At 39.4% G+C, this 12,500-nt stretch overlaps 1 protein-coding gene across 1 annotated transcript in view; it reads left to right on the forward strand.

Moving 5' to 3' along the window:
• LOC146329330 (voltage-gated delayed rectifier potassium channel KCNH1-like) overlaps positions 1-12,500 on the forward strand; it is a 52,543-nt gene that overhangs the window by 6,333 nt on the left and 33,710 nt on the right. The window contains exons 4-7 of the mRNA XM_084714564.1: positions 1,573-1,701; positions 2,689-2,807; positions 5,579-5,971; positions 11,000-11,429. Coding sequence (XP_084570690.1) covers positions 1,573-1,701; positions 2,689-2,807; positions 5,579-5,971; positions 11,000-11,429 — 1,071 coding nt within the window. The remainder of the gene's footprint in view (positions 1-1,572; positions 1,702-2,688; positions 2,808-5,578; positions 5,972-10,999; positions 11,430-12,500) is intronic.

Here is a 12,500-nt window from a genome sequence, read left to right on the forward strand (position 1 = left end):
TTCCAAACATAGAACAAGACTGAAGGATCAGATTTACAGTGACGTGAAAACTGTTTAAAAAAAAACTGCCAAATACCTGGATTTATACAGTGCTTTTATCAAGCTGTCATGGCAGGTACTGGTCCAACTAGACCTGGGCGATAGAGCTGAAATCCTATCACGATAGTGAAGTTTCATATCGATCGATATCGAGAATTATTGATCATGTACTTTGTGACTCATGACATGTTTTGTATGCCGAGAGACGGAGGCGGCTGAGGGGAAAAACAGTAAATATCACAATATTTTTGACCAGATATCCTGATATTGCAACAATAATGCAGTGATGACTATTGATGCTTTACAAAATATTAAGCCAATGAGATTTTTGGATAAAAAATCATCATTAATGTGGATATAATGACTAGGTTGGTAAAGACAAACAATAGAACAGCTGAAACTGTCTGATAAGTTCTGAAAAATACACTATTTTACTGTGATGCAGCCTTTAAAACCAGGAACACTTGTTCCATATCACAATATAACGATATCTAAAATTTATCACGATATCTAGTCTCATATCATGATGATATATTATCGATATATTGCTCAGCCCAAAGTCCAACCATCATGAGCAGTTTTGGTTTGTGCTGAAAGACACTTCAACATGTGGACGGGCGTCTTTTTAATCCTCCAAAGATGATTTTTGTTTTATGAGAAGCTGAAGTTTGACTCGATGAGTCAGATTATTGGTAAAAATGTTCCCCTCAGACCAAACTGTTCATCTTGACTGTTGAACGGCGCGACACAGCAGCATCGTGGTTTTCTGCAAGCAGGAGGTGAAATATGGGAAAATGTGTCAAAACACTGAACAATTATGAAAAAATATGTAATTTTGATTATTTTGACTGATCTTGCGATATGATTTGTGATATTAGAGGTAATACTAGTTTTTACATCATTGTTCTTATTTTAATTTACAACATATGATTATGGGTTGATTTTTCAAGAATCTGTACCAAAATAAAAATATGATATGCAGGACAAGACTGCAGCACCATTTTTAATTTAAAATGAAAGTTCAACACACATTATGTATTTAATAAATATTGCACCTCCTGTGATTTTGATCAAATTTCGATGACTGTTCTACTGTTGTTTCATATTGTTGATAACTGACTGTGGAATAAGAGACTGTCAGTTGAACGTGTGCGGTTTGAGGTCGCTCGAAGGTTGTGTTGATGTGTTTTCTGCTGATGACTGATCTCTGTATGAGCAGGACGCCACAGACAAACATGCCACACTTCATGGGGGGGGGGGGGGTGCTGATCCAAGACCAGATGGGCACAGTGCCGGTTTGTACCGGCTGGGTGTGGTTTCTGCTTCATTTCATTTTGGCACATTTCACATTTCGCATGCTGTGCAGCAAGTAAACAAACTATCATGTGCACCAACAGCACTGTAAAAAATTCAGAGTAAAAATAACCTTCAAATGACCCGAAGAGGAAACAAGAAAAGCTTCTGACAGCAGTTCCAGAGTTTTTCTCTCTTGATGAGCTGACAGATTATTCTGATTTCCTCTCTGTGCTGCAGGAATGCCAGTTTGGTTTTTTGTGAAGATTGCTCCAATCAGGAACGAGCAGGACAAAGTCGTCCTGTTTCTCTGCACCTTCAGTGACATCACCGCCTTCAAGCAGCCGATTGAGGACGACTCCTCAAAAGGTGAGCGGGACACGACGACTGCTCACCTCGTTAGCATGTTTGTTCATCATTTTGAACTGAATCATCAGAAGTGTTTGGTTAACAGACAGAGAGGAAACTCCGTCACTCGAGTCATTGAGCCTCATGCAAGAACATTTTCATGTTCCTATTTTTAATTTCTCTTTCTGTTTTCGTCCGATGGTTTCATACAAGCGACAAGCCACGACATTCAGCAACTGCTCCAGATAACTGTGTTAATGATTCACCTGTGTGTATTTGTAATTATGTTATAATTCAACAGTAACATACAGTAATCCATTACAGTTACAAAATAATAAGATGTTATGAGATTATTGTTACGTTCAGTCAAAATAGGGATTATTAACAGGATTACAGTTTGAAAATGCATTTTAAAATAAATAATGACGCATTACTGCCCTGCAGTGTGAACACCTGACAAAAGTCTCACAGCATCACTCTGATCTCAGTGAAACCAGCTGACAATTAATTATCTCCTGAAAAAAATAATTAAATTAGGTGGAAATTTCATCATTATCTTGTCTCATCATCTGATTTTAAAAAAAGAAATTGCAGGTAGGACCAACCGCTAATGTTAGCTACACAAACCAACTGCTATCATTAGTTACACAGGCTAACAGCTAACTTTAGCTACACCAACCAACTGCTATCATTAGCTGCACAGGCTAACAGTTAACTTTAGCTGCACAGACCAATTGTATGTAGATTTTGTAAAATGTATTTGTATATTTATCAGTACGCTGCCATCGCGTGTCGTTAACTGTAATGATCTTAGAAATTCACAGCAGCATTTTTCTGTAGGATAATAACCATCAGTGATCTGATTCAAATGTTTTACAAAACCTGATGTAATCAGGCGTAAAAAGGGTCAGCTGTACCTGAGGACCCCTGTGTCACTTCCTGGTTTAAAAAAAGGTGGAAGTACTGCTCCAGCACTGGAAAACTGTTGTCTTTGTGTCTGGTCGGCAGGTTGGGGTAAATTTGCCCGTCTGACTCGCGCGTTGACCAGCAGTCGAGGAGTTCTTCAGCAGCTCGCTCCCGCCGTCCATAAAGGAGAGAACGTCCACAAACACTCGCGGCTGGCAGAGGTGAGATCACACGAGTCGATTCTGTTTCCAACAAAACTTTAGAATCCCTTTCTGCTATTTTACAACTTGTGATCAATCTGGCAATAAGTTTTCCATTAATTGATTAGAAAATGGTGAAAAATTTATCCTGTCTCGACCTTGAATTGAAAAATAGACAGACAGACGTCCGTGCTCTCCACCTGTTTTCACATGTTTGGACCTATTTTTCAACTAGGGATCAATCTGGCAATAATTATTGCAGTTGCAGTTGCATTATCAGTCAAAAGAATTGCTATAAGATGTTTTTTCCAATAATCAGCCCCACTTTGGACGGACGCAGATGGAGAATTATTTAAGTTGGAGACCATCAGCGGTGCAGGATCTCCCTCCAGGTGGCCTCACCTGTGTCCCTCGGTGCCTTCTGAACACTTTCCATTTGATTTTTTTTCTAACAGATATGATCCACTGCAGGCCTGAAGCTGATGTATTATAAATGACTGCACTTTCTCTGTTTAAAACAGGATGACACAAGACAGAAATTGATTTAACCGCACAAAAAGGCTGTGAACCGACAGTATTGGTGCTTTTATTCTGTCATCAGATGATAAATACTTTGGACTGAACTCCGTTAAATTGATCTGAAACAAAGCCAACAGCATCAGCGGCTCTGAGTAGCTCTGACACGCTCCCTCTTCCTGTTATTAGGCAGAGCGGAGTGTTCAGACGGGGCTGATGGATGGATGGATGGATGGATGGATGGATGGATGGATGGATGGATGGATGGATGGATGGAGTTCCTGTTGTTTACTGCTGGCCTGCTTTCAGGCCGAGCCAAACACCCTGTCATTAAAAATGAAAGCTGGACCTCCTTTCTTCCTTTTTCTTCTTGTCTGTCATCCAAATGGCCACCAGAGCTCCTGTGGATCCTGTAAAAACGTTTGACTCTTCATTGATTCAAGGCTCAGAAATATCTTTAATATCTGGAATATAACGGAGAGTCACAGTGACAGGGAATTATTGCAACCTAAAATAAAAAAATGTTGTATGTTGCAATCTTTTTAGGCATTTTTGTGCAAGAAATTGCAAGTGAAAATGACAAAAAGATTTATTTTGTTTTTTTGTATAATTCATTAAAAATCAAAGGCGCCTTGTTCCAGGGAGGGAAACACACACGCTGTTGTGAGAGCTCTCAGTAACTTTACTAAAAACTCTCAGGATTCCAAAAATTAAAACTAAATCTTCTTACTTTGTAGATGAAGAAGTGCTCCTGGAGAAAAAAGAAGCAAAATGTTTTGGAGCTCAAAACAGCAAAAATGTTATAAAAAATAATAATACATTTTTTATTTATGTAGCTCTTTTAAAAAGATGTTACAAAGTGCACGATGAGAAAATAAAAGCAGATTAAAAAAGACAGTGAAAGATGATAAAAAGCAACAAACAACAAAAAAACAATAACAAACTGTGTGTTCTTTTCAGTTCCTGTGACAAAATAAACAAATATAGATACAAAAAATGTATAAATGATAACATTTAGTTCACTGAGACGTACGGCTGTTAATGATCGGTTGAACTCACGGGACGCTGCGATGATTCAAGTTTTCACAAAAATTACGGATGTTGGACAAAATTGCAAGTAGGGCTGCAAGTAATAATTATTTTCATGATTAATAGATTGGTGGTTTGGTCCGTAAAGTCCTTCAATACATTTGAAAAAACCACCCCAACAGTGTTTAAATGTCCTCAGAGACCAGGTTTGTCTCTGTGGATCAAAGTGTCCCTCACACAGCTGGAGAACACCTGTAATGTTTGTTTGCTGATGGACTATTTTCAGTCCCTCAGCTGACAGGATGATCACATTTGTTCTGCAACCTGAGATCTTGTAAACACAGCGGACAGAAAAAAAACAGTCAGTTCCTTCTTCATGTTCTCCAGTCTACCTGTGACACTGTGGCGTCAATTCATCGATTGATTATTTTCTCAATTTATCGACTAGTTGTTTGGTCAGAAAATGTTGATTAAAGTCCAAGATGACGTCCTCAAATGTCTTTTTTTCTCCACGACTCAAAGATATTCGGTTTACTGTCAGAGAGGAGGAAAGAAACCAGAAAATATTCACATTAAGAAATCAGAGAATTTGGACTTTTTTTTTTTTTTTTATCAAAAAAGACTCAAATGTGTCCGTTTATTGATCCTGTCACAATCTTGTCAGTGAAAAAATAGATCTAAAAATAAGTGCAAACATGCGGAGGGCTGGACGTACATCTGTGTGCTCCACGTGTTTTCAAATCTTTCCTGTAACAATAATTTTCTTTATCAATTAATTGCATGATTGATTAGTTGTTTGATCTATAAAATGTCAGAAAATGGTTTAAGAAAACCGGTGCAAACATGCAGCGCATGGATGCGCCACGTTTTTCTATTTTTCAAGTTGTTCCTGTAGCAATTCTTTTCTTTTTTTTGTTTGGTCGACTCTTTTCTCAGTTAATCGATTTAGGTCCAGTTAGATCTATAAGATGTCAGAAGGTTGAAGGATGCCATGAACATTAAATAGAACTGATAATGGCATTGGTATCAATAAAATCCTATCATTTCCCATCCCTACGCGTGATGAGATGAAGGCATGCAAAATTGTTTCTGTGCCTTTAAAGGTTAAAATGGAGGTTAATTTTCTAAGATGATGAAAACACGAGCTTTGTGATGAGTTGTCCTCAGACCAGACACCCTGAGGTGACGGACAGACTTTACCTCAGTGACATCACACAGGTGCTCAGTTTGTTGTATTTGTGTCTCAGGTTCTCCAGCTGGGTTCAGACATCCTGCCTCAGTACAAACAGGAAACCCCGAAGACGCCGCCGCACATCATCCTGCACTACTGCCTCTTCAAGACCACATGGGACTGGGTCATCCTCATCCTCACCTTCTACACCGCCATCATGGTGCCCTACAACGTCTCCTTCAAGACCAAGCAGAACAACGTCACCTGGCTGGTGGTGGACAGCATCGTGGATGTCATCTTCCTCGTCGACATTGTCCTCAACTTCCACACCACCTTCGTGGGGCCGGCCGGCGAGGTCATCTCCGACCCCAAACTCATCCGCATGAACTACGTGAAGACGTGGTTCGTCATCGACCTGCTGTCCTGCCTGCCTTATGATGTCATCAACGCCTTCGAGAACGTCGACGAGGTCGGTGGACCTTTTATTCATCCGTTAAATACAAACAGCAGCTCAGGTCGCTCAAACTTCAGGTCACACTGATTAAAATTAACTTGTTTACATTTAATTATGAACATTTTTAAATTTTCGAGTAAAGTCACAGACACAAAAATTAACTCGTTCACAGTCATTTCTTAAATTTTTTAAAAAACTTAATTTGAAATTGAGCAAAAAGGTGCTCGTGGTGATTAATTTGTTCAGTTCACGCTTCACCAGATATTTCTTTCAGGGCGTTCACTGCTTAAAGGTGCAGAACATGGCGGCCGTGTCAGCGACTATCAAGCAACAACAGTCTACATGTCCTAAGAGATTATAGGTTTATTAAACAGGGACCAGGCACATTAATAAAACATGCTCTTTGTTATGTTTAATCTTTGGACAGATGTACAAAGTCTGCCTAAAAAACACTATATATATGTTTAAAATGAGTAGATTTTTTATCATTTAGCATTCATAAACATACAGAACAATAATAAAAAGAAGCGAGGATATTGATGTTAATACAAAAAACATTGTCAAATACAATTAAAAACATGCAGCACACAAAACTCATAACACATAAATGAGGGAAATTACACTTAATAGAAACATGGACTGAAGACAACATGATGCTGAATTATTAGACACTGAGTCTTCTGATGATCTAAAGGACATGGTTCAAAACACAGGGTGCAGGGGGTTTAATTTATTCAAGGCGTGTCCAAATCCACCTTCGCTTTCTTGCACCGTGGGCACAAAACAGGATGCATCTCATCAGCTGCGCCCAAAAGCCATGATTAATTCATGGGTGTGTTCTGGGTGTAACATGCAATAAACCAATCAGAAAGTCCGGCAGGAGCACAAGTGATGGCAGCATGACAGATTTAACAGGAAGAAACAAAGAGAAAAGATTTTTAACAGAGGAGACACAGTTACACAATTGTGTGTGTGTGTGTGTGTGTGTGTGTGTGTGTGTGTGTGTGTGTGTGTGTGTGTGTGTGTGTGTTCATTTTAAGACCTCCCACCCCTGGACAGAAGGTCAAGTGCAAGTTGATTTGCTATCTTGCACTGAAACAGTAAACTTAAACCAATAATTAATAAGTAATCATACTATTAATTAATTAATAGTTATTTAAAAAAAACTATAAATAAAAATCACACATTGATCAAAATAAATACTAAAGAATAATGGTCAAATCTAGAATAATTGCTGCCTATAAAGCTAACAAATAAACACAATCAGCTGCATCTTCTCTTAAAATATTAAAATGTGTTAAAGTATCTGCAGTTTCATGTCTCTGATTTCCATCTTGAACTGAGGTGAATTTTGAACCAATAGGAGCTCACATCCAGCAGCTCTGTGTCCGTCCGGCCGCGCTCTGCTCAGCTGAGGCATGAAATGAACATGGACGCCACGAGTCTAATCAACATGATGGATTGGACTGTTTTACATTCATCCAATGACTTCACAGCATGTAACGACTTCCTGTAGATGCAGAGAGGAGAGGTCACGACTGAGCGCCGCTGAACTGCTGACGGGGCAAAACTGTGAAACCTGCAGAGTCTGTTTTAAATCAGGCTCTTCACTGCGCCGCTGTCTTCAGAGGAAATCCTCTTTGAACACGATGATCCGGTTTATCTTCAGCTGTCCGTCACCGATCTGTTTCAAGATGGCCGACAGGATCATCGGTCAGCGACGGAGACTCAGTCCCAACGTCCACGTTCAGACTCACAAACTCTGAGGGCTCAGGACCGTCACACACCGTCACAAAGTCCACATCTCTGCAGACTTTCCCTGATAGAATTACCCACAGTTCATAGCATTGTAGTGTTAAACCCAGGGAAGCCAGGAAGCTTAAAGGGACAGTTCACCCCAGAATTAAAAATACATATTTTTCCTCTCACCTGTAGAACTGTTTATCCTTCTGGAGCGTTTAGTCATGAGAGTTTTAGAGATATTGTCTGTACAGATGTCTGACGTCTCTCCAATATCATGGGACTAGACAGCACTCAGCATGTGGAGCTCAAAGAGACAAAAAGCACATCTGAAAAACTCAAAACCCAGTGTCTCTTTCCAGAACTCATGACCAGACAGATTCTACTGTGGAGAGATCCGAACAGAAACTGAAACTACTACATCCAAACATCCAAATGAACATCTAAAACCACTGTGGAGATCATCTCAGTTCACTTCAGTCCATCCGTCCACCATAGTGAACATAAATTATTTGTTTTATTCAACAAGAAATCTCCTTCATGTCATATGAACATTAAAACACTGAGTACATCAAAATATATTCTCAGCAGTTTCCTTCAGGATGTTTCAGTGTTGCGATGTTAAACTCCTCCCCCTGAATTCTGCATGAACTCATATTTTTGTCCAAACTGTGCAGCTCTTCTGCAAATCTGACCAATCATCATGGCTTCTTGTGAGGTCCACCAATCGTAACGTTCCCCCACATAAACATCATGAGGGATGAGTGTTTGCGAGTGTCCTGAACGAGACGATCCTCTCAGACTGGAGACAAAGAAGTAAAACAGACCTGATCACGTGATCAATAACCTCAGTTAAAGTCGTGATTTGTATGTCGAGATCAAATGGTAATTACATTGTGACGTTGGGATGAGACCAAGAAAAAATAAACTAATTTATCATCTTGATAAATTTTGGCAAGTAAGTCGCGATCTTAACAATAATAACTAACGAACCGAGCCGACGGGAAAACTCAGGGAACTTCTCAGGAAAACAAAGACAGATAATGAATCCTGTCCTGCGTGGGCCTCCGTAGAGGAGAGAAAAACAAAGTTGTTGAGGATTTAACCCTTCGCTGCAGCCCGTCAGAGTGAAGTCGACCTTTTCATTCCCCCCTCGGTCGCAGCGGCGATGCTGCCGGCGCTGAAGGCTGCTAATGGAGGAGGGAGCAGTGCATTGTGGGTGTGTCCCCCCCTCCCCAGAGAGGAAACAGTGCTGTTGATGAGAGGAGCTGGAGAGGCAGCGGAGTGGCCTGATGAGAGGCTGCAGTGATGTGATGCACAGGATGTGTTTCTGTGGAGCCGCTGCACGTTTCATTCATGTTTCATTCATGTTTCATTCATGTTTCATTCATGTTTCATTCATGTTTCATACATCCTGACTTTAAAAGCACTGATGCAGTTAAGAGCAGCTGATAATACAATCAATGACTGGTCAGGTTACATAATTTATTTATTTATTTATTTTTAAATTCCACCCTGAGATTTCTGCGTTCTGATTGGTTGTGAGCTTTTATTTTGAAGAAAACTGTTTCACCTGCAGCTGGTGTTTGAGGAACGTTCACTTTGAAAAACAAGTTGGATGCAGAGTAAAACTGTTGTCAGTGCAAAGAAAAATCAATAAAGACGTTCAAAAAAAAAAATGTTTTGTCGACTCCGTCATCGTCCTTATTGGCTATAAAAACACAGATGAAAGGTTTGGATATTAATTCAAATTGTACTCAGTACTTGTACTAGTACTAGTAAAAGTAACTAAGTAGATTACATATTGCAATGCATACTTAACCATGAGTGAAAGTACAGGCCCATCCAGCCAAGTATCCCCAGAAAAAATTACAGTAATGTCAGTTTTTGTAATTAGTTTCTTTCACCCCTGATGTTTGGTTTCTCTGAGAGCGACGTGAAGTGTCGACCTCCATCAGCTGTAGGTGAAACACTGACTCGACTCCTCCGCCCCCCCCCACGCAGACCCCACACCTCTGCCGCTGCTCTAAATCATCACATTTAAAGCTGCTTCTCCAAACTGGGGGCGTGTCGACCTCCATCAGCTGTAGGTGAAACACTGACTGTGGAAAAATAAAGTGAACTGTCCCTTTAACTCTTCATGTCTCACAGAACATGAGTCATCTTCAGACCGATCAGGTGATTTACAGTTTCTGAGCCGACAAAAGTATTTACGGTCCAGTTAGAGCGCTCCCTCCATCAATGAATCAACCAACCAGGAGTTAATCAATCAGTTAATCAATCAATAAACCCTAAGCAGCGCAGCTGTCCATCAGACAGAGGACTGTGTCTGTCTCACACAAACGTCTTCGTGATATTTAAATCTCAGCAGAGTTTGATCATGCGTTTCTCTCAGACGTGTCTCTGATCTGATGTTCACTGAGTCACTGCAGCTTTTTCAATCAATAAAACCATTTACAAAATAAAAGCATCAATAAAAGTTTCCACTGTGCAGTCAGTTACATTCACATCCTGTACAGTGACTGACGCTCCCTTTAATTCATCTAAAGGAAACACGCTCACCAAAATACTGGATTTATTTTTTAATGACATTCATGATTTACAGATATTTCATGTCTAGAAATCCCTTAAAAATAATGACCACAAAATTCTAATTAGAGTGTTGAAATGAATATTTTTTCAATAAGAAGTTTTGTTTTGTGTTTGTCTTGTTTTGTTTTGTTTTGTGTTTGTCTTGTGTTTGTTTTGTGTTTGTCTTGTGTTTGTTTTGTGTTTGTCTTGTGTTTGTTTTGTTTTGTGTTTGTTTTCTGTTTTGTGTTTGTTTTGTTTTGTTTTGTTTTGTTTTGTGTTTGTTTTGTTTTGTTTTGTTTTGTGTTTGTTTTGTTTTGTGTTTGTCTTGTGTTTGTTTTGTGTTTGTCTTGTGTTTGTTTTGTGTTTGTCTTGTGTTTGTTTTGTTTTGTGTTTGTCTTGTGTTTGTTTTGTGTTTGTCTTGTGTTTGTTTTGTGTTTGTCTTGTGTTTGTTTTGTGTTTGTTTTGTTTTGTTTTGTGTTTGTTTTGTTTTGTTTTGTGTTTGTTTTGTGTTTGTTTTGTGTTTGTTTTGTGTTTGTTTTGTGTTTGTCTTGTGTTTGTTTTGTGTTTGTTTTGTTTTGTTTTGTGTTTGTTTTGTTTTGTTTTGTGTTTGTTTTGTGTTTGTTTTGTTTTGTAGGACCGAGACCTTTGAGACCTTCATAAACTAATAAAATGATCTTAAACAGGAAGCCGGTGAAAACTCAACCAGGTGTCATGTGTCCTCTCTGTCTTCAGGGGATCAGCAGCCTCTTCAGCTCCCTCAAAGTTGTCCGCCTGCTGCGTTTGGGTCGGGTGGCCAGGAAACTGGACCACTACATCGAGTACGGCGCGGCCGTGCTGGTCTTACTGGTGTGCGTGTTCGGCCTGGCCGCCCACTGGCTGGCCTGCATCTGGTACAGCATCGGAGACTACGAGGTGATCGACGAGGACACCAACAGCGTGAGGATGGACAGCTGGCTGTTCCTGCTGGGCGAGACGGTGGGGACGCCGTACAGGTTCAACGCGTCGGGCACGGGCCGCTGGGAGGGCGGGCCCAGCAAGGACTCGGTCTACATCACCTCGCTGTACTTCACCATGACCAGTCTGACCAGCATCGGCTTCGGAAACATCGCGCCGAACACGGATGGAGAGAAGATCTTCGCCGTGGCCATGATGATGATCGGATGTGAGTCACTTCAGTTTTGGTTTTAGTATCAGTATTTTTCTCTGCTAAAAGAATCAGCAGGTTGGTTGACCACCTCAAGGTGGCGCTAAGTTTACGTTTTTGCAGTTATCTAGAAAACGGTGCAGCGTAGATTCAAAATTCTGTCAACATTTTAATTTTTCAATGCACCTTTTCTCAGTTAGTCTTCTGCTTTAAAAATCTCAACTTTTATCACTTTTTCTCAAATTTCTCAAGACCTTATTTTTGTGACATCGCTGATCTAAAGTTGCCAAAAGAATCCTGATTCGTTGATCCGTTTGGATTTTATGAACCAATCAGTTTTTATTAGAACAGTTAATTTTCAAAAAGTTGATCGAACTCATGAAAACATTTCAGGATATAAAACGTCATTTATTAAGTCATTTTGTCATGAGTTGTGGCCAAGAATGTGTTTTGTAAAATATTACATCTAATATCTCGTTGTACTGTTTTCAGTTGAATATTCTGTAGGTTGAAAAGCTTTTAGCAAATCATTGCAGTCAGTTTTTTTTTTACAAAAGGTATTTTTTAGCTCTTCCATCTACGCCCAACAGTGATATCCTCAAATCTTTTCTAAAAGTTTGATGAAAAACTGTTTCAGTGCCTCAAAAACCTCTCAGAATGTTCTTCATTTAATAAAAATGTAACACGAAGAAAATGAATAAAAGGTGCAACCAGACAAAAAAACGATATATAAGAAGTAACAAGACAAACATTATATCAGAGGCGTAACAAGACAAAAATTAGGTAAAAGATGTAATAAAACAAAAACAATATGAGAGGCATGTTTGCAGACTAGCTAAAAATGAAAAAATGACTTTATTTTCTAGCTATCTTGAAAAGAAAAACATTCTTTTGCCAGCTAGCTTAAAAAAGTTACATTGTTTGCTAGCTAGCTAAAAAGTTTTAAAAAACATTATTTTCTAGCAAAATAGAAAAGAAAAGAAGAACTTAATATTCTTTATTAGCTAAAAAGTTGACAAAACATTCCATTGTTTGCCAGATAGCAGAACAGTTGGTTGCTCTAGTTAGTCTGATCATGATGGCTCAGCG

The sequence above is a fragment of the Lutjanus erythropterus genome, chromosome 3 (assembly GCF_056507025.1).
Source record: "Lutjanus erythropterus isolate fLutEry1 chromosome 3, fLutEry1.hap2, whole genome shotgun sequence".
NCBI lineage: Eukaryota > Metazoa > Chordata > Actinopteri > Lutjaniformes > Lutjanidae > Lutjanus > Lutjanus erythropterus.